This window comes from Engystomops pustulosus, chromosome 7, assembly GCF_040894005.1.
Source record: "Engystomops pustulosus chromosome 7, aEngPut4.maternal, whole genome shotgun sequence".
NCBI classification, from domain to species: domain Eukaryota; kingdom Metazoa; phylum Chordata; class Amphibia; order Anura; family Leptodactylidae; genus Engystomops; species Engystomops pustulosus.
In genome coordinates, this window is record NC_092417.1 from 160,108,931 (window position 1) to 160,131,438 (window position 22,508).

The 22,508-nt window shown below is 45.3% G+C and overlaps 1 protein-coding gene across 2 annotated transcripts in view; it reads right to left on the minus strand.

The window, feature by feature from the left end:
• The window catches only part of KIF18A (kinesin family member 18A), a 56,772-nt gene that overhangs the window by 29,530 nt on the left and 4,734 nt on the right, over positions 1 to 22,508 (minus strand). For both annotated transcript variants that reach the window (XM_072118563.1, XM_072118564.1), the window contains exons 4-8: positions 22,166 to 22,276; positions 20,898 to 21,095; positions 4,866 to 5,042; positions 2,695 to 2,769; positions 2,286 to 2,395 (exon numbers count right to left, since the gene is read on the minus strand). In XM_072118563.1, the coding sequence (XP_071974664.1) occupies positions 2,286 to 2,395; positions 2,695 to 2,769; positions 4,866 to 5,042; positions 20,898 to 21,095; positions 22,166 to 22,276 (671 nt within the window). The remainder of the gene's footprint in view (positions 1 to 2,285; positions 2,396 to 2,694; positions 2,770 to 4,865; positions 5,043 to 20,897; positions 21,096 to 22,165; positions 22,277 to 22,508) is intronic.

Consider the following 22,508-nt stretch of genomic DNA (forward strand, 5'->3'; position numbering starts at 1 on the left):
AATGTCATTTAGAGAAGAAGTGCATGCAGCAGCCCACACGGCATGTTTGTGTATGTCAGTCTATGTGGGGGTGGTAGAGCTCAGGGTCTGCATCTATGTCACGTCACATTTTTCTTAGTCCTTGGTCTGCGTCAATCATGGAGGTCTGCCGTGACCGATATCCATTCCAAGTATGGCTATATCCATTCATACTCATATATAGCCATATATACATACACACACGGTACTGGCACAGCAGCATCTTCATAGGTACCAGAGCTCTTGTAATTGTATCCATTAACACAAGCTCGTGGTAGGCCTCGTACCTTCCCCTTAAGCGAGGGTAGGGCATAAAAAAAATAAATAAAATTAAAAAAAAGCTAAAACTTGCTGAATTTTTATGCCATTTTACTGATGTGAAAGAATTAGCGATTTCCCCTAAATCATTAGAATTTAGTAATCTATCCCGCAGCAAGCCTGGCGGCATCAAAACAGAGGAGCCGTGCAAGAATGTAGGAATTACACCCACTTCTATACTATAGTAGCATCCGCTGGTAAATATTTAAATAAATGTTGCGCCTTTTTGCGTTTTTTTTTTTTATTTAATTTTTTTAACAACTCTAATGACTCTAGTTTTGTGGCCCCACTGCTAAGCCTATTAGCTAAGGGTGATGCCACACGTGGCGTTTTTGATCCGTTTAAAACAGCATGTGTTCTTGACCGTTTACCATGGGGTTGGCTGCTTACAACCCGTTTATCTATTCAGATAATTTGGAAAAACGGACAAAAAAAAAAAAAAAGGGATGCGTTTTAAACGGACTGAAAACGCATGCTTAAAAACGTACTAAAAACGCCATGTGTGGCATCACCCTGAGGCAGAGAGTCCACGGACTACCCTGAGCATGCTCACTGCACTTACGCCAAAATATATGTGCCACAATATTGTGGCATTCACAGGTAAGCATTTAGAGAACACTTCTAATTTCCACAGTTTAGTGCCCCCACTATTAACCCTATTAGCAAAGGATGAACGTCCACAGACTACCCTGAGCATGCACCGTGAGCGTGTGCGCCAAAAAATGTGACATTTATTCCACTTGTGCGTAGGAAAGAAACTAATCCCCTTAACGTCAGCGAATGCAATAATGAAATGTAAGTAATTACTTCAGCAAGCCCTGGCGGCATCATAACAGAGGAGCTGTGCAAGAATATGGGAACTAAAGGGGTCTTCCCACAAAACAAGTCAGGCCTTATGCACAGGATAGGGCCTAACTTGCAGATCGTGGGGGTCTCAGTGAAGGAACCCTCTGCAAATTACAAGTAACAGGATCAAATGGGGTCAAATCTTGGAGATGACCGGCCCTTGGCAATCTCCGTCAGCTCCATGGAGATGGACAGGGCAGTCCGACCACGCGCGACAGGCTGCTCCAGTCATCTTGGGGAGTGACGAGGGGTCCAACTGCGGTAAATTGGACCCCCATTCTCGTGATCTGTGGTGGTCCCATCACGGAGATCCCCCACAATAAACAACATCTTCTGGTTTTCGTGGTAAAACCCCTTAAAAACCACTGCTACACTACAGTATAGAATCAATTGCTGAGCATGTAGATAAATGGAGCCGCTTTTATTGCTTTTCATAAACTCGGATGACCCTATTAGCGAGGCCTGAGCCTCCATGGACTACACTGTGCAAAATACTTGACACCTTTATCCCACATAAGGAGGGTAATGAAACAATTTCCCTTATTGTCAGTGATAGCAATCATGGAAAGTTAGTAATCCTTCCTGCAGAAAGCCCTGGGGGCATGAGAGGAGCAGTGCAGGAATATGGGAGAACAACTGCTGCACTGTAGTAGCATAGACTGCTGTGCCTTTACATCAGATATCCACAGTTTGGCGACTCGCTACCAAATCTATTAGCGAAGGCTATATTCACATAAATGTATGGGGGACCCATATATACGGCCGCTGTATATACATTCCCCATACATGGCAATGGGCTCACGCCGTCCTACGGGAGCAGTACAGTGCGTTCCGTAGACAGGAGAAAGATAGGACATGTCCCTGTAATACGGCGCCACTGCCAATCATCTCTATGGAGATGGCGGGGGGCGACCGGCGCTCATCCCTGCGCAGATCTATGCCCGCCGTACTGTAGTGTGAATGTAGCCCAAGTTTCAGCTTTCACTGACTATCCTGAGCATGACCATTGTCATTATCCCAGTACAAAATCAGCTTAAACCTCTAACATACACTCTGCAGCAAAGGTGAGGTAGTCCCCCAGCAGTGTCCATAGAAGCAGGTACCTCTTTATTTCTGCCTGTTGCTGGTTTGTGGCGGACAGCTGGTTCTGCTTCATTTGCTCCGGTATCTTTTGCTCTTCGTAGTTCTTCAATTTCTCCTTCAGCATTGCAATCTAGAAATAGGCGGAATATAGGAAACATGATGCATGGAGATCTGAATCACACAGTTTTGTAATAGACGTCCTAGAACAGCTCCACTCTTGTTTATGGGTTCGGTCTGGTATTGCAGAACGCCCCCCCCCCACCAATAAAGTGTGTTGTAATACCAGACACAAACTGTTACACTGAGTGGCACTGTAGTGAACCACTGTAATGTCAGGTGCCCCCCCCCCCCCCCCCCCCCCACACGAAAACCCCTTTAAGACACTATAAGCGATACCTTTAAAATACAAAATTCACACTTTAAACGCACCTCTTTCTTCTGCTGCTCGCAGATCTTGGCGTACTGACTGATGTGACTGTCTAGGCTCACCACGTTACTCTTCACCTGTTCATGAGCAAAATTAAATGAGAAAAAAAAAAAAAAGAAAGAAAAAAAAAATCAGCTTCATTTAATAATGAATTTGCGCAAGTAATGAAAAATGGGTTTCAGTCCAAGGTGAGAGACGGAAACCAGTTACAATAGCGTAAGAGCAAAAACAAACCTTACAATAAAATCGGTTACATCGCCCAACGGAGCGACTCTCTTTGGGTATCCAGCTCCTGTGCAGAACTATGCGGCTCCATGTTTTCAGACTACAAACAAAGCCTCTGTAGTCTGACCTTGCAGTTATAGTCTCTTCTGTTGGTCTCCAGGTTCAGAGTAGATAAGGTCTTTGGTTTTCATTGGAGTGAGGTCTGGTCTAACGTCCTATAAGCTGGTTTACTCTACACCAGAAATGTGCCAAAATTCACTTGAATATTTTTGGTGCACACCTCTTTCTCGAAAGCCATGCCCTTTTGTCTTAGGCCCGTTCCACACTTGCGAGTGTGATGCGATGAACTCGCATCACACTCGCAACGCAAGCTGCCTGGAACGCACGGCCCGAACGCTGCACCGCGGGAGTGAACTCAGCATGTCAGTTCTCTCCTGGTGTGCAGCGTAGTCATAAATGTGTGTAGTCATAAATGTGTCTAAAACTACACTAAACTCTAAGATTTTCCTTTGATGGTAACAAAATTTTTGAGTTTTTGAGCTTTGTGTCCTCACACTGCTGTGCGCATTGAACTGTGCCATAGCCCTTCTGATTTGAATGATTGCTGTAGTACCGAACCAGAAGCAAGGTACAGCATTTTATTCATTCATTGTTTTTATATGAGTGCACTGTGGAACGAAGCATAGCAGTGTGAGGATATGCTCTATTTCACTAAAATCGTGCTACAAACTCTATTCACAAATGTAACCACCTGTCCCTTCCATTGTTCAAAAATTGTTCACAAATTCACTGAAGTCAGATAACTGGCCTCAGGAGTCACTGATCAAAAGCAATAAAGGTCTTGTCTACTTTCAGCAAATACGTGACATGAGTAATGTAAAGTTATACAATTTCCCAATATACTTTCTGTATCAATTCCACAATGTTTTCTAGATCTCTGCTTGCTGTCATTCTATGGGAAGCTTCATTATTTACTACCAGTATATAAACTGGCCCCTGTCGTGTGATGTCACACAGGCGCTCGGCTCATTATATCCCTAGTCATAGGATGTCACACAGGTGCACGGCTCGTTCTGTCCCTGGTCATGTGATGTCACACAGGTGCACGGCTCGTTATATTCCTGATCATGTGATGTCACAAAGGCGCATGGCTCGTTCTGTCCCTGGTCATCTATTGTCACACAGGTGCACGGCTCGTTATATCCCTGGTCATGTGATGTCACACAGGTGCACATCTCATTAAATCCATAGTCATGTGATATCATACAGGCGTGCGTTTCGTTATTTCCCTGGTCATGTGATGTCACACAGGTGCACGGCTCGTTATATCCCTGGTCATGTGATGTCACACAGGTGCACATCTCATTAAATCCATAGTCATGTGATATCATACAGGCGTGCGTTTCGGTATTTCCCTGGTCATGTGATGTCACACAGGTGCACGGCTCGTTATATCCCTGGTCATGTATTGTCACACAGGTGCAGGGCTCCTCATATCCATAGTCATGTGATGTCTCACAGGTGCACGGCTCAGTATATCACAGTGTGTTCTATAACGAGTCGGGCACCAGCGTGACATCACATGACCTTCCTTGAGAATGACAGCAAGCAGAGATCCAGAAAAAACTGTGAGGAACTGATACAGAAAGTATATTGGAAAATTGTATAACTTTTCATTGCACAAAAAAAATAGCAGGTTTAGATGCTAAAAGTGGAAAATCCCTCTAACTAGCCGAGTGATCCTTTCTTATGTGACTGGGAAGAGTGCCGGGATACCCAAACAGCATAAGAATGGGATCGGCTTGTGAGATTACCGCAAACCCTATAATTACTTACACCCCGAGTCAATCCCCTTTAACGACTTTATTATCTTATTCCGCAGCCCCAAAAAGAAAGAAAAAAAAAGGCAACACGTGATATGTAAAGCAGGGGCGGGCTTCTCACTTACGGCAGACTTGATATCCTTGGCTCGGTTTGCATACTTCAGAGTGTTGTACGTGTCGTCGTAGGAGGCGGATGAGGGGCTGACGGCGGCGATCATGATGGTGTGACAGTTCCCTCCCAGCGAATCCTTCAGGAGGCGTGTAAGCTTACTGTTCCGGTAAGGTATATGCTGCTTCTTTGTCTAGAAGGGCACACAAAGCATGAATAATTCCGAGCCTCGGAAAAACTATACATTGCTGTAATCTGTCCATCGTAGTGAGGAGGAAACGAGAATACAACCGTATACAACCAGCATGCGACATGACCCTCTCAGGGCAGGGCCTTCAACACAGCAGAAACCTAACAAGTATTCGCCCCCTCCCTCCTTTTTACAAACCTCTGATGCACCATCACATTGAAGGGGGTCCTCAAAGACCGACAACTCATGCCCTGGAGTTAAATTTGTAGCCTACAAAGTGTATGGAGCGGTCTACTTCCACCTCCTTAATGGGGTTCTTCACAATAGAAGATAACTTGCCGATAAGTGGGGGCTCTCAGTGATGTGGTCCCCCAGGGATCAAGAGAACGGGGGTCAGTTACATCCCAAAAGAATAGAGTGGATGCTCGCACATGTGCGCTGCCTATCCATTCACTGTCTATGCAACTGATGGAGATAGCTGAGAATGGCTCGCGGATGTCTCCTTTAGTGCCCATGGTGTGAATAGAACATTAGGGTGTATGTGCGACAAGCCCTGTTCCCATGATCGGTGGGGTCCCCTATATATCAGCAAGTAAGGCCCTATCCAATAGACAACCTCTTTAAACTCAGTTTGTGTTAGATATTAAGTAATCTACAAATATTCACAGGCTGTCACACTGTCTCCCCCTACCCCTGGGGACTTCACCCTCCACCTGATAAAATCTCACACAGTAGGAGGGGGAAAAGTCCTCCTGCACAGTGTAACGGCCTGTGAAGGTACTACATGGAGGGGCCCTAGCAAAACCAACAGAAGCCCTACTGGCCCTGCACAGAGTAACAAACTGAAAAGCTTTAAAACAGAGGGGCTCTGGTAGCACCCCCAGGAGCCCTTGTGGCTTAGTAGCATCATTTTAAAAGTTCATTTTAGGACGGAGGCCATGGATAAGAAATATAAGAAGATTATCACAGTCACGGTGCCTGGAGCTATGAGTAATGATCCTGGTTTATCATGATGGAATTTTAAGGTAGATTTCTTTCAAAGGGGTAATCCCAAGAAGACAAGGTTCTTATATACTCAGGATAACAAAATAGCACATTCTCTAATTCACTGTTATTAACAAAAATGCAGCATTTCCCAGATATAATTCCAACCTGTCCCTATCAGTCCTGGTGTACACAATTTCTAACCGTAAATCAGAAGCCTAGGGTCGGGCAGGACAGATTTTTCTCCTGCCTGATGCTGCACTGAGCTCCTCTCTGCATTGGCCCCCACCCTTGCATTCCAAGATGAGTTCACACACAGACACACAAAGACTTCTTGCCAGCAAGCAGCGTGAGGAGAGTAAAGCTACAAGCTACAGACAGAGAAGGTATTTATCCAGGGAGGGGGCAGAGCAGAGCTGAACGTATATGTTATGGCTGAAATATAGCAGAGCTGAGAATGTCATTGTGTGTTATCTGCATCTCATGGATTTCATCATCTGTGACCTGTCTCATCTCTCTTTTTCTATTTATCAGATATTAGCGAATGTTCAGAAGCCAAATGAAAGCGTTTGTAAACCTGGACCATAATAATCTAAGCACATTATCAGCACGCAGCATCTCACAGCACAAGAGGGATCATGAAGTGTCTGCTTAGAAAGTCCCCACCCACACTCTGACATCCCTGGAGCTAAAACAGCAATAAAACTGAGGGAAAATTGTAAAGTAAGGAGTTAAAAATGATCTTTATTGTCTAAACAGCATTGACATTTGAGAATTGCCTTTCATGGGGAAACCCCTTTAAAGAGCTCAAAACGGTTGCATGCACATTCAGCAAAATGGGCTGACTCGCTATTATGCTTACCCTTCCCAAAGGACAAAAAAAAACCCCAATAAGTACCGTGACGGCCTCTATGCGACACACAAGTCCAGTATACTCTACCAACAACAATAACAATCTCTGTTTATATCTGATCCCTGAAATTTCCCGGATATAATACTTTGGAGGTTCTTGATAGTAAATTGATTGAGGGGCTCCGATAAACAGAGGACGTGCAGAAAGTGTAGGTGTTACCTCACGTGAACCTTGAGGACAACCTTACAAAGCTGTTCGGTTTTTTTTTTAATTCGCACAATTAGAAAAAAAAGCGTTATGGTTTCCCTGACAACTAATCTCTTTCTTACATCTCCAAAAGAATAGATTTAAAAAAAAATAAAATAAAAAATACTTTGTTTTTCATCCATGGATATTTGAAAGAAAACATAAATTACGGTGAAGAGCAATTTCTTTGAGGTAGGCGGCTGCACCAACAATCCTCAGATCACTCACAAGGGCTGATCGATTACATGCCCTACAGCGCTACCGCAGGACAAAGGAGGAATTACACCGTTCTCGTTTAAAATCAATGGGATGCTCATGCCATTCGTAGAAATACCAGTTCCTCCAAAGCAATATTTGTTCTCGGACTACAATCGCAACAACGAGCCTGAATAGAGGACCTCAAAATATTTACCCCCCCCCCACCCCGAAAAAAAAAAATTAAGGAACACAAGATGTATTTGTATGCACTTAAAGGGAGTCCAAAAACGGTATAGACCAAACAAAGCTGTAGTGTTAGGTATCGTCCCTGGAAGATCTCTGTAACAAAACCTTCTTTGTTTGTCTTGTTAGTGGCAGCAGGACTGTGGAAAATGTATGCATACTCCAGGGTTGCAGCTGGACTTTCTATATCTCTGTTGTGTGAGACGACTTCACCAAAAACTGCACAACCCTCCGCTCTGCTTGGACTAAGGATGTTTTCTCCCATTCAGCTAATTATATGCAGTTTTTGATGTCCAAACCAGGACCAGAGTGAAAAAAAAGAGGAGCAGCGTCGCCCAATGAAATGTTCCCGCCCATTATGATCCACACCTGCATCTGAAAACCTGAATGTGGGAGCACACCCACAGTGAAAATGTAAGTCTTATGGTCGAATATTAAAGCAGAGGTGAGAGAACACAGAAGTGTAAGGACGTTCCCTCAGTGCTCCACGTCCAGCTACAGTCCTGGAACATAAATGCCATTTTCACAGTCCTGCTGCTACTAACACCACACACAAAAATATGGTTACACAGCTCTCCTGGGACAATAATGAACACGGTTTCTGCTACTAAAGTCCCTTCAACCAGAACCCTATCTATTCCTAGCACAGTTGCTTCTAGGATGCTAGGAGTCCCTGAAGGGATTATTGTCCAAGGCTGAAAAAATAACAGTTAACAGAAAGAGGCAGGGACTCCGGGGAACATAAGTGCTGAAAAAGGTGGGAGCTCGGGCCTCTGTGGTGTTTGGGGTGAGAAATTTTGTCCGACGGTTAATTTTGGGATTCATGCACCTCAAAATACACCAGGGGCACTTACTCATAGATCCATGCACCGTGACTGTGTTATCTTCTTATATTTGTTATCCATGTACTCCTTCCTTCTAACATCAACTTTTAAAATTAAGCTAATGTCCCAAGAAAGGCTCCCGGAGGGGGCGCAGGGGAGGGTCCTCACACGCTTTTACACTTACCACCCCCTTCTCTCAGGCTGATGTAATCTCACACAGTGGGAGGAAGAAGTTCTCCTGCACAGTGTAACAGCCTGTGAAGCTACATCACGGAGGGGCTCTGGTAAAACCCTCAGAAGCATTTTAAAAATTGATTTTAGAAGGAAGGAAGGCCATGGATAGCAGATATAAGAAGATTACCACAGTCATTGTGCCTGGATCTAAGTAACAGACCCCTTATAACGATGAATTTTAAGAGTGGATTTTCTTAAAAACAATGATTTGCCCATACACGAGGAGTCCCTGCGCTGCTCACAAAACAACATAAAAAGAAGAAAAGCAGCCATATGTTATGCTCGTTACGCCAGAACATATTTGGCAGGACAACTGAAAGATTCAAGTTATGCAAACCTAGAAATAAAAAGCTTATAAAAAGTTGGCCAATAAAAACATTCCACTTGCAAAATGGTTGTAATATAGGATCACATCCCAAAGGGGGGGGGGGGGCGTGCCTACCGGACAATAATGTAATGGTAGTGACGTGCCACATGACTTCAATCACAGCACAACTCTACAGGGACATGTCAGGCCCCGACCTCCCACGCTAAAAAAAAAAACATATTAGAATCTTCCAGGCCTTCCCCAAAGACGCCTGGAAGTCACAGTGTTTTGTTACTAAAAACAGAGTTTGGTTCTAGGAGGAATTTTCTGTGCCTTTGTTACTATTAGGGAGGGATGACATGGCGGGAATCAACACCCGCTGCCCCATGGAAATGAAAGGAGGCCCTTCGAGACTCGAAGCCACATCTCTTCCTACATCATGGGCGCAATCTAAACAGACGGCGCCAAAAATAAAGGCCACAATGTCATCCAGAGGCGGCCGGGGAGTCAGCGGGGAGGCGCCTGCGCGGCCGGTAAGTCTCCTTGCGCAGTTAGGTGATCATACTTTCCTCATCTCCTGTAACCTCATAGACTTTGAATGAAACCGCTCCACGCATGATCAACCGGCCGATCCATTCAGACCCCTCCACCACTGTGGTCACCCAAAATTGTATATAAAATGGTCTCTTCTTTTACTATTTGCAAGATTCAAGCAAAACAAGTCTAAGGCCTGCCGAGAGGAATGTCAGAGGTACAGAACAACTAAATATATAATCTCGAGTATATATATATATATTCGAGTATAAGCCTAGTTTTTCAGCACAAAAAAATGTGCTGAAAACCCAAACTAGGCTTATAGTAGAGTAAAAAATATATATCAAAACTCACCTTTTTGGCTTCCCCCGCTGCTGGCTATACACTGGGGGATATGGGCTGGCAGGCTATACACTGGGGGATATGGGCTGGCAGGCTATACACTGGGGGATATGGGCTGGCAGGCTATACACTGGGGGATATGGGCTGGCAGGCTATACACTGGGGGATATGGGCTGGCAGGCTATACACTGGGGGATATGGGCTGGCAGGCTATACACTGGGGGATATGGGCTGGCAGGCTATACACTGGGGGATATGGGCTGGCAGGCTATACACTGGGGGATATGGGCTGGCAGGCTATACACTGGGGGATATGGGCTGGCAGGCTATACACTGGGGGATATGGGCTGGCAGGCTATACACTGGGGGATATGGGCTGGCAGGCTATACACTGGGGGATATGGGCTGGCAGGCTATACACTGGGGGATATGGGCTGGCAGGCTATACACTGGGGGATATGGGCTGGCAGGCTATACACTGGGGGATATGGGCTGGCAGGCTATACACTGGGGGATATGGGCTGGCAGGCTATACACTGGGGGATATGGGCTGGCAGGCTATACACTGGGGGATATGGGCTGGCAGGCTATACACTGGGGGATATGGGCTGGCAGGCTATACACTGGGGGATATGGGCTGGCAGGCTATACACTGGGGGATATGGGCTGGCAGGCTATACACTGGGGGATATGGGCTGGCAGGCTATACACTGGGGGATATGGGCTGGCAGGCTATACACTGGGGGATATGGGCTGGCAGGCTATACACTGGGGGATATGGGCTGGCAGGCTATACACTGGGGGATATGGGCTGGCAGGCTATACACTGGGGGATATGGGCTGGCAGGCTATACACTGGGGGATATGGGCTGGCAGGCTATACACTGGGGGATATGGGCTGGCAGGCTATACACTGGGGGATATGGGCTGGCAGGCTATACACTGGGGGATATGGGCTGGCAGGCTATACACTGGGGGATATGGGCTGGCAGGCTATACACTGGGGGATATGGGCTGGCAGGCTATACACTGGGGGATATGGGCTGGCAGGCTATACACTGGGGGATATGGGCTGGCAGGCTATACACTGGGGGATATGGGCTGGCAGGCTATACACTGGGGGATATGGGCTGGCAGGCTATACACTGGGGGATATGGGCTGGCAGGCTATACACTGGGGGATATGGGCTGGCAGGCTATACACTGGGGGATATGGGCTGGCAGGCTATACACTGGGGGATATGGGCTGGCAGGCTATACACTGGGGGATATGGGCTGGCAGGCTATACACTGGGGGATATGGGCTGGCAGGCTATACACTGGGGGATATGGGCTGGCAGGCTATACACTGGGGGATATGGGCTGGCAGGCTATACACTGGGGGATATGGGCTGGCAGGCTATACACTGGGGGATATGGGCTGGCAGGCTATACACTGGGGGATATGGGCTGGCAGGCTATACACTGGGGGATATGGGCTGGCAGGCTATACACTGGGGGATATGGGCTGGCAGGCTATACACTGGGGGATATGGGCTGGCAGGCTATACACTGGGGGATATGGGCTGGCAGGCTATACACTGGGGGATATGGGCTGGCAGGCTATACACTGGGGGATATGGGCTGGCAGGCTATACACTGGGGGATATGGGCTGGCAGGCTATACACTGGGGGATATGGGCTGGCAGGCTATACACTGGGGGATATGGGCTGGCAGGCTATACACTGGGGGATATGGGCTGGCAGGCTATACACTGGGGGATATGGGCTGGCAGGCTATACACTGGGGGATATGGGCTGGCAGGCTATACACTGGGGGATATGGGCTGGCAGGCTATACACTGGGGGATATGGGCTGGCAGGCTATACACTGGGGGATATGGGCTGGCAGGCTATACACTGGGGGATATGGGCTGGCAGGCTATACACTGGGGGATATGGGCTGGCAGGCTATACACTGGGGGATATGGGCTGGCAGGCTATACACTGGGGGATATGGGCTGGCAGGCTATACACTGGGGGATATGGGCTGGCAGGCTATACACTGGGGGATATGGGCTGGCAGGCTATATACTGGGGGATATGGGCTGGCAGGCTATATACTGGGGGATATGGGCTGGCAGGCTATATACTGGGGGATATGGGCTGGCAGGCTATATACTGGGGGATATGGGCTGGCAGGCTATATACTGGGGGATATGGGCTGGCAGGCTATATACTGGGGGGCAGGTGCTGGCAGGCTATATACTGGGGGGCAGGTGCTGGCAGGCTATATACTGGGGGGCAGGTGCTGGCAGGCTATATACTGGGGGGCAGGTGCTGGCAGGCTATATACTGGGGGGCAGGTGCTGGCTATATACTATGGGGCAGGGTCCGGCAGGCTATATACTGGGGAGGCTGTGACCAATGTATTTCCCACCCTCGGCTTATACTCGAGTCAACTGGCTTTCCCAGGTTTTTGTGGTAAAATTAGGGGCCTCGGCTTATACTTGGGTCGGCTTATACTCGAGTATATACGGTAATCCCTTAGAGAATATTTACAAATACAAAAGAAACTAAAGCAGTTACGAAAACAAAAATGTCTTTAGATTTTGGTGGATCCTCTATAAATTATGATACAATGCGTGAAATGTTACGCAAATAACTTTTGTTTACAAAATACACTTCAATAACAGCTGGAGGAAGCAAAGTCTGATGTTACTTTATCCAGACTGTGTTTTTAGAAAGGGGGGGGGGGGGGGGGGGGGGGGAGAAAAAAAAAGAAAATATTTTCATTACAAAAACAGCAGCTTGTAGGATCGGAGTGGTGGCGCGCAGATGTGAGCCATATTGGAATTATTAGATCACGTAAACAAGTTTTTGAGGGCTTTACGCTTTATTGAATATTTTGTTTAATTACAAGCTATTTAGGAACTCAAGAGAAATTTAAAAAAAACCAAAAAGTATATGAAACCACAAGAGAAAATCCCTCCCTGACGCATTGTTTGGTTTTGCTATTGTAATGCTGGAGCCTGGAACAAGACGCGGCGGCTCCGGCACATGTGCTGCATCACCGGGACGCGAGCCTGATGGAGGATTCCCACAGTTTCAGGGAGGTTTTCTAAGATTTACAGTTAAAAAAAAAAAAAAAAAAAAGGGAAAATAACAGGTTTCAATCGATAACTAAAAATGTTTAATTTAAATTTAATTTCAATATTAAATTTCTATCCACGCCCAAAAATACTTTGAGACAAATACTCAGGAGGGTGGATTTTTCGGTGAATCCTGGGGGGTTCCGAGAGCTGGATTTCTCTGGATGAGACAAGTGGCCGCTCTATTTTTAATTCCTGTTGCTAGACAGAGCACTAGACAGAGCAGCAGTTTGTGCTTCAGAGCTGCTCTTCCTGATAAAGACAGGATGTTGATACCATCATTGGACATTTTCCATGTTGTCAGGTATATACAGGTCACTCAATAGCTAGTCCTCTCCTTCTAGACTCTGCCGCCCCATTGCCAGTCCTCCCCAGTTCCTCCACATTATTCATAAACAAAGGATGGAAAATCTGATAAATTCCCATGTAGAGGCTCACACACAACCTATACCAGTGGTGGCGAACCTATGGCACGGGTGCCAGAGGCGGCACTCCAAGCTCTTTCTGTAGGCACTTGGGCCATCGCTCCAGCACACCAGACAGGACTCAAAGAATCTTCCTGCAGTTCTGAGCAACTTAAAAGTTGCTGCTTTCAGTCATATATTAAAGTGACACTTACTTTGCTACTTGGGACTGTAGGAAGAGGGAGAATGAGTAGACAGGGTCGAATTATCTTTGGAGGACCTTCTGCTGGCCCCACGATACTCTGTGCACAGAGGGACAATGGAAAGAAGCTAAAATGATGCAAATTTTCCAAAGTTGTTAAAGAACTGGGAGCAATTTTTGATTGGTGCAGAACAGGGAGTAATTTCTGATTGGCACCTCGCGATAAATAAGGGGAGTTTTGGATTGCAGTTTGGGCACTCGGCTGCTAAAAGGTTCGCCATCACTGACCTATACAGTGCAGTGGGTACAGAAGACCTATAGCCCCCTTATTTCTGGAGTCGGAACTTCCAAGAAATAACCAGGTTGGGCTCCACTATTTAGGCTTCCGCCAACCGCCCCTAGAGGGAGCAAGAGAGTTAAGTCATGAACAGTATGGCCCTGTGTAGGATTTGAAGCAAGTCTACCACATCTCCCAAGCATTATAATCTGCTGCCAGTATGTAGTAGAGAAATGCAGTGATTTCTCAAAGTGGACCTTAAAGAGAACCCGTCAGCAGCTAAAAATGACACTCCTGGTAACAGGCTCTCTTTAAGGTCCACTTTGAGAAATCACTGTGCATTGCTCTACTACAAACTGCCAGCTGATTATAATCCATAACCTATAACCTTTGCTAGGCCAATTTTAAAAATGCCTTTGCCAGCATACTGAATCATTTCAGGACTTTAGAGAAATTGAATTTACATTTTCTGTCTCACTACCAGCAGTGTTCAGTGAGTCCTGAGGGGGAGCAGCTGTCGCCTGTGTCTCAGTCTCCATCTCCTCCACACCATACCCCTCCCCTGCCTGCTCAATGCACATGACAGGAAGTGGGGAGGGAGCTGGATGAGAAGAGACTGACACAGGCTGCAGCTGCCTCCTCCCCGGGACTTAACACATGCTTCTGGCAGGGAGCCAGGTAATGTGAATTAAACTTGAGTGAAAGTGAAATAACATTTGTTTCCTTCAAAATGACAGACTCGGCTAAGGATTATTTTTGCGTTTTTTTTTTGTTCTGCTTTTTTAAAAAACTTTTCAGGAATCAGGACAGCAAAAGGCTGAGGGATGAGTGAGGGAATATGACAGAAAAAAAAATTGTATAGGATCTGGTAAAATTTTGTTAACATGGATACTGTAGGCTGTATTCTTTTAATGAATGTAACTAGATATTTTGTAATAAAGCTTATTTGAAATAAAAAAAAATAAAAAACAAAAATTACTCTAACCTATTAGTTTACAACATTTATGCAACTGTTACTAAAATGTATTTGATTAATTCACCTAGAGGGGCATGATTCAGATTTCTATCAGAATTGCAAAATTGGTGTTTGCTTACCACCCGTGGGTTGGAGCCAACAGCTGCATGGGGGGCGGAGCCAACGGGAGAACTGGGAATTCATCTATCTTACACAAATACTGGAATACGGATGTATGGGTGTAACTTATGGAGGAATGCAGGCAGAACTAACATTTCTTCAGCTCCTGGAATTTTCTAATTCTCGTTATGGAATAAGGAGAGAACATCAAAGTGGGAGCAGAGAACTATGGGGGGAAGCAACAGAGAGGAATGGGATTGTACAGAGAGGATAACAAGAGGGGGGGGGGGATACCTAGAGAGATGACAGCATACATAGGAAAATTGAGATTCAATATAATGTATTTACAATCCGCCTCCAGAAGCCTACTACAAAAAAATAATATAATTAAAAAAAATTTCTGGGAATATGAACATCTGATACAAAAAACCCACAAAACCCATAATGCTCTAAGTAAATAAATACAACAAAACTCGTTGTCACAAAGTCTAAATAGTTTGTTTTTATGGCCGCTCTAATGTAGGTGGAGTTATCTCCAAGATGGCCACCACAGAACACTACAACTCCCATGATCTCTAAGAACTCATTAACAGCTCCTCCCTCTTAATCTCTGCTCCCAATGATGATGTAACAGACTGTCCTGCTATGTTACAATAGTAATGATGTGTAACTGCCATCACTGTACATGGCATAACTGAGATGGGTCTCACCACACACTGGCCATACTGGATGCACTGCAGCCAACTGACTACAACCAAACACAGTTGTGATCACATGACCTATCCAGGATGGTGCAGGACATGTTGTGTGGACATATGACCTGCCCATCTAATGTCCTGTTTCTCCTCCACAGGGACAAAATCAATGGACTGATTACAGGACCAGTAGCATTACAATTCTCCAGCATAGTGTATGACAGAGCAACATTCTAAATAACTTATTACATATTCTCTTATATTTTAATGACCCATTTGAATGTGATTGTGCTTATTCCTGGAATACCCCTTTTACCAAAATCACCAAACCCTACCTTGCCAAAATGTTCACACACACATTGAAAAATAAAAATTTGACCTGCCTCTACAGAGCGTGAGGATGTGATTCTTACACTCATTTCTATTAATTCGTTAAATGTGCCTCCATTGACTCCAGCGCCAAAAATTACTCATGAGCTGTAAAATGCCATCGTAGCTTACAGACCGCAAAAGCGTTAAAACGTGACCTTAATGTTAAGCCAGGAAGTTGTAAGAGAGATTATCGCCGCGAAAAATGGTGGCCTGATGACAGAAATATGACATATCACTTAACCCGAGGCGACGGAGGGGAGCGAGTGCGGAGACCGCAAAGAGGGACCCGGGGGAAATCAGGGCTACAAGTGTGGATACTATATGTAACCTAGACCCCATACACACATACACTGGGGAAGAGGCCACAAAACTAGATTCCATCAGAATATATACTTTGTGCATAAAAAGAAGTAAAAAGAGGAACATAAAACACAACCACACAGAAGATTCATCTTGTAGAATATAACATGGTGCTTTCCCCCTGTTATTCCTCCTGGAAAAAAAAGTGCCCAACTTGACGCTTGGGGTGTCACCATTTGTAGGGTGCGTTCTTGTACACATAGGGGCTCATTTACTAAGGGTCCGAACGCTGCACTTTCGTCGGGTTTCCCGAATATTTCCGTTTTGCGCCAAATTGCCCGGGGATTTTGGCGCACGTAATGGGATTGTGGTGCATTGGCGCCCACTTTCAAGCGACAGAAATGGGCCAACCCGACGGATTCGGAAAAAAAACGCGGAATTTAAAAAACTAAATTGTGTCGCAAGATCAAGCACTTACATGCACCAGGAAGAAGAAGGTGAACTCCGGCGGACCTCAGCACAGCAGAGACACCTGCTGGATATCGGGCGCACGATCTTAGTGAATCGCGGCAGACCTCACCGCGGGATCGCGACTGGACCGGGTAAGTATAATCTGCCCCATAGAGATTAAAAGGAGCAGAACGGTCATGCTCGGACCCCTAGTTTTCGCGATCAGCGGCGGTCTCAGCAGGGATAGGGCCTAATCCCGTGGATAGGGCCTAACTTTATCTTTAAGGGGTTTTCCCACAAACTAAACGCACAATCTGTCAATGATTTCCAGTGGGAATAACAGAAGATCAGATTCCCAGAGTTGCCATTTCATAGGGAATATCGGTAATATCTGTGACACGTCTCTCTATAAGGAGGTAGAGAAACCATGTCCTGCTACTGTTGGGGTTCGGGTATGAAAGCTGAATTTGGGCTCCTTAAAGGTACAAAAGTCTCTGCAGCATCGTCAGCATTTAAACAATTTGCACAGATCATCTACACGGCAATGGGAACAAGGGTAATCGTGATTGTTGGCTGCACCATTTCCCTTTAAAAATGACATTCGTCTCTGTGGCAAGATAAAGGGGTTGTGTCAAGATTGATTGTCATCCCATATCCTCAGCATAGAGGAAAATCAGAGGCTTATTATACTCAAGTCCTACCATTATCCCCCCCTCTGCTTCCAACTATTTAGAAAACAGAGCCCCTCCTTACCTGTAAAGGGGCCGCCCACTTTCAGCAAATAATTTATATTGTTTGTGTAGTGAAAATTTATACAATTTTCCAACAAACTTTTGTACATCAATTCCTTACAGTTTTTTTTAGACGTCTGATTGCTGTCATTCTGTAAGAAGCTTCATTGTTTACTGTGGATAGAAACCAATCCCTGGTCATGTGATGTCGCACAGTTGGATGGATCGTTATTTCCCAGGTCATGTGAGGTCAAACGGGTGCACAGCTCCTTATGACAAATCACTCTCCGTGATAATGAGCCGTGCACCTGTGGACATAACACGTCCAGGGATATAACGAGCCGTGTACCTGTGTGACATCACATGACAAGGGATATATATAACAAGCCGTGCACCTGTGTGACATCACATGGCCAGGGATATAACGAGCCGTGTACCTGTGGACATAACACGTCCAGGGATATAACGAGCCGTGTACCTGTGTGACATCACATGACAAGGGATATATATAACAAGCCGTGCACCTGTGTGACATCACATGGCCAGGGATATAACAAGCCGTGCACCTGTGTGACATCACATGGCCAGGGATATAACAAGCCGTGCACCTGTGTGACATCACATGGCCAGGGATATAACAAGCCGTGCACCTGTGTGACATCACATGGCCAGGGATATAACAAGCCGTGCACCTGTGTGACATCACATGACCACAGACATAACAAGCCGTGCATCTGTGTGACATTACATGACCAGGGATATAACAAGCAATGCACCTGTGTGACATCACATGACCAGGGATATAACAAGCCGTGCACCTGTGTGACATCACATGACCACAAACATAACAAGCCGTGCATCTGTGTGACATCACATGACCAGGGATATAACGAGCCGTGCACCTGTGTGACATCACATGACCAGGGATATAACTAGCAGTGCACCTGTGTGACATAACATGACCAGGGATATAACTAGCAGTGCACCTGTGTGACATCACATGACCAGCGATATAACGATTCTTGCACCCGTGTGACATTATATGACCAGGGATATAATGAGCCGTGCACCTGTGTGACATCATATGACAGGACGTAAACAACGAAGCAAGCAGAGATCTAGAAAACCATGATGATTTATTTCATAAAATATATTGGAAAAGTGCAGAACTTTTCATTACACAAACAATATTAATTATTTGCTGAAAGTGAACAAACTATTTAAGACAGTAAAGAAGTAGCATTACAATGAAGAACAGACACTCCGGCTCCATACGTTTCCCTCTTTGCAGCGCTGAAGTCTGACAAGCGCAGCCAGTGCTGGGCGAGTACAAACATCAGGAAAGCAGAGGGACGTGTAATGACAGCGGCGGAGACATTTACTGACAGACTAAAGGCAGTAAGTGGACACTTTGTGAGTGGGAATAACTACGTTCAGTGACTCCGCCGGGTCTTTGTTTCCGCTTCCCTATAAGATGCACGAACGTTGTCATACCCAGAACTTATCCTCCCGAATACATCTACAGGGACATCAAAGATCTTATATGTCATCATGTGGTCCATGGAAGCCCCTCTGACGTCACACAACTACATCTTATAATTATTCATTACTGAGAATACAATAAAAAAAAAAAAACTTCACAACAGGGAAAAGCCTCAATCACATGTATACAGCAAACGCCAACAGTGAGGGAAAGAGCGGGTGATTTTCATTTTCAATTTTGATGTCATCTATTGTCAGCAGTGATGTAATGATGGGTCAGTGTTATCTATATAGAGGTCATTGTACAGGGAGGGGAGGAGATAAGCTGTGACATCATCTATTGTCAGTAGTGATGTAATAATGGGTCAGTGTTATCTATATAGAGGTCATTGTACAGGGAGGGGGAGGAGATAAGCTGTGACATCATCTATTGTCAGTAGTGATGTAATGATGGGTCAGTGTTATCTATATAGAGGTCATTGTACAGGGAGGGGGAGGAGATAAGCTGTGACATCATCTATTGTCAGTAGTGATGTAATGATGGGTCAGTGTTATCTATATAGAGGTCATTGTACAGGGAGGGGGAGGAGATAAGCTGTGACATCATCTATTGTCAGTAGTGATGTAATGATGGGTCACTGTTATCTATATAGAGGTCATTGTACAGGAAGGAGGAGGAGATAAGCTGTGACATCATCTATTGTCAGTAGTGATGTAATGATGGGTCAGTGTTATCTATATAGATGTCATTGTACAGGGAGGGGGAGGAGATAAGCTGTGACATCATCTATTGTTAGTAGTGATGTAATGATGGGTCAGTGTTATCTATATAGAGGTCATTGTACAGGGAGGGGGAGGAGATAAGCTGTGACATCATCTATTGTCAGTAGTGATGTAATGAGGGGTCAGTGTTATCTATATAGAGGTCATTGTACAGGGAGGGGGAGGAGATAAGCTGTGACATCATCTATTGTCAGTAGTGATGTAATGATGGGTCAGTGTTATCTATATAGAGGTCATTGTACAGGGAGGAGGAGGAGATAAGCTGTGACATCATCCATTGTCAGTAGTGATGTAATGATGGGTCAGTGTTATCTATATACAGGTCATTGTACAGGGAGGGGAGGAGATAAGCTGTGACATCATCTATTGTCAGTAGTGATGTAATGATGGGTCAGTGTTATCTATATAGAGGTCATTGTACAGGGAGGGGTAGAATGTGACATCATATTGGCAAAAGTGCAAATTAGGTTTCGCCTTTAAGAATCATTAGCCATTTGCTGGCGGCCCCTTCCTTTAGATTGCAAACAAGCCACATCCTCCCTGCACTCACTACCGGCTCCTGACAGAAAGGACACAGAAGACCCTAGTCATAACTGTAGTAGTCAATGGTCAACCACCACTTGGAAACCTTCACCGAATTCCCAAGTTAAATTAATACTGACACTTGTATGCCATCATTTTCTGCAGTGAATTGTCTCAATGATGGATCTCCTGGCCCTGTAAAGGGACAAGCGGTACTGCAGCCCTCTTAGGACCTTTCATACACAGATGCCACCATCTACAAATACATTAGACCTAGGGGGTTGACATCAGACGCGGGTCACAATGTACCATAGAATGGGAAGGAGCAGGGGAGAAAATCCACCCTAGAGACCGACCATCCACTGAGATGGGCCATGGAGCAGCTCCCAGGAGTAGAGGAAATCGCCCAGATGTGAGAAAAGACATTACAGAGTCTATGCACATGCAGAGGAGTCTACATATCTGTGAAGATGGATACTCCATAGGATTTGCTTGTGATTTTTGAAAAGCTCGATGGAGAGAGGAGGGGAATAGTCACAGCATCCGGGTCTCCTACCTCCCCAGCTCAGCACCCAATGCAAATCCCTTGAACAGGTTTCTATTCTGTTGGTTGCATGTGGCCACAACAAAATATCTACTATTACTACAGCAGCAAGTCTATCTGCTCACCTTTGGATCCGCCAGAGCGTTAATGACGTTCCCCAGGGCCAGTAAGGAGCGGTTTATGTTTGTGCCTTCTCGTAGCCGCTCCCCTTTCGCGTTGGTGGCGCTCGCCCGCTCTGAACCCGCCAGATCGATGAGGCTCATCTTGGCGATTCGGACGTTTTGATTAATACTGGCGCTCTTATCTTTCTGTCTTAAGTAGATCTTAAAAAAAAAAAAAATAATCTTAAGTAATTAAAAGCTAATTTTTTTTTTAACTTTCTGATTGTATATTTGTTTTTGTATTTTCTTTATATGTTCTAGGGCGGCAGCCATATTGCCTGAGCTGCTGTTTGCAGCTTCTAGAGATCCGCTTTACAGCTGGGTATGGACATGCCCCATTCAAAGAACAAACTTTACCAGTGTAGGTACAAGACACAAATAGGGTCACCCATATTGTACTTACACTGGTAAAGTAGTCATCATCTGCAACGTTCTGTGTCCTGCTGCCTTCCGGGGGATGGAGGAAGCCGTGCCGTCATTACTCTGTGGAAACCCCCTCCATAATAATCACTCCTGCATCAGTGTTAGGAGGGGCATGGTTGGAGGGACATCTACACACCCCTCAGTCATAACCTCTGGTTATCAGGGAGGGGGCTTGCAGACAGTAATGATTGCACGACCTCCTCCATATGCTGGAGGTCGGCAGGACACACAAACTGACGGCGACTCTAATGAAACATTACCATTGTAAGAATTACACGAGTTACCCCAATACTGTGTTTTAGTTACCCTGGTAAAATTTGGTCTGCAGTCTTGCTGCCTTCCGGCGGATGGAGGAGGCAAGGCGGTAATTACTATCTGCACACTCGCTCTCCATCATGACCACTCCTATATAAGTGGTTAGGGGTTTGTGCATCAGCAGGCCCTTCCATCATAACTAGAGATGAGTGCGGGTTTGGGTAATCGTTGGGGGCATCAATTTGTCAAATTGGCTGTTCAGCCACCAATCTGGCAATATGTGGGGGTCAGGCTGTTAGACCTGAATGACGGCCTCGACCATCAAGTCGGATCACCACGAGTCATAACCACAGGTATGGAAGTTATGTTATTTTACTTACCTTGGTAAAGTTTGTTATTAGTGGCCAACCCCTTTAACGGGGGAATTGGAAAAATGAGATGTTATAACAAACAAAATGCCATAATGAATAATCAATCTTGAATATTCCGGTTTTATTCAATACATTGGTATTTAGAAAATCAGACGTGGTGAGGAGGCGATAAAATCATCTCACCTGAAATACAGCGTGTGATCGGGAAGAGGATGCGTTCATATCGGTGGGGTGCTGGGTCCGGTTCTTATTCCCGTAGTCAAGCAGTTGCAGAATGTTCTCGGCGGATTTCGGCTGTGGGCATTGAAAGGAGAATATATTTTAATTAAAAAAGGAAAAACAATATTCAAAATGAAAAAAAAAAAAAAAAAAAAAGAAGAAGAAGACTTCAAACAGGAATCCATCCATTTACTACAAACATTCCTAATCAATAGTTACTAATAATAATAATTCCATTATTAGCGCACACAGATTAAGCAGCGCTGCACAGAGCTTGCCAAATCAGTCGGCAATATTAAAAATTGAT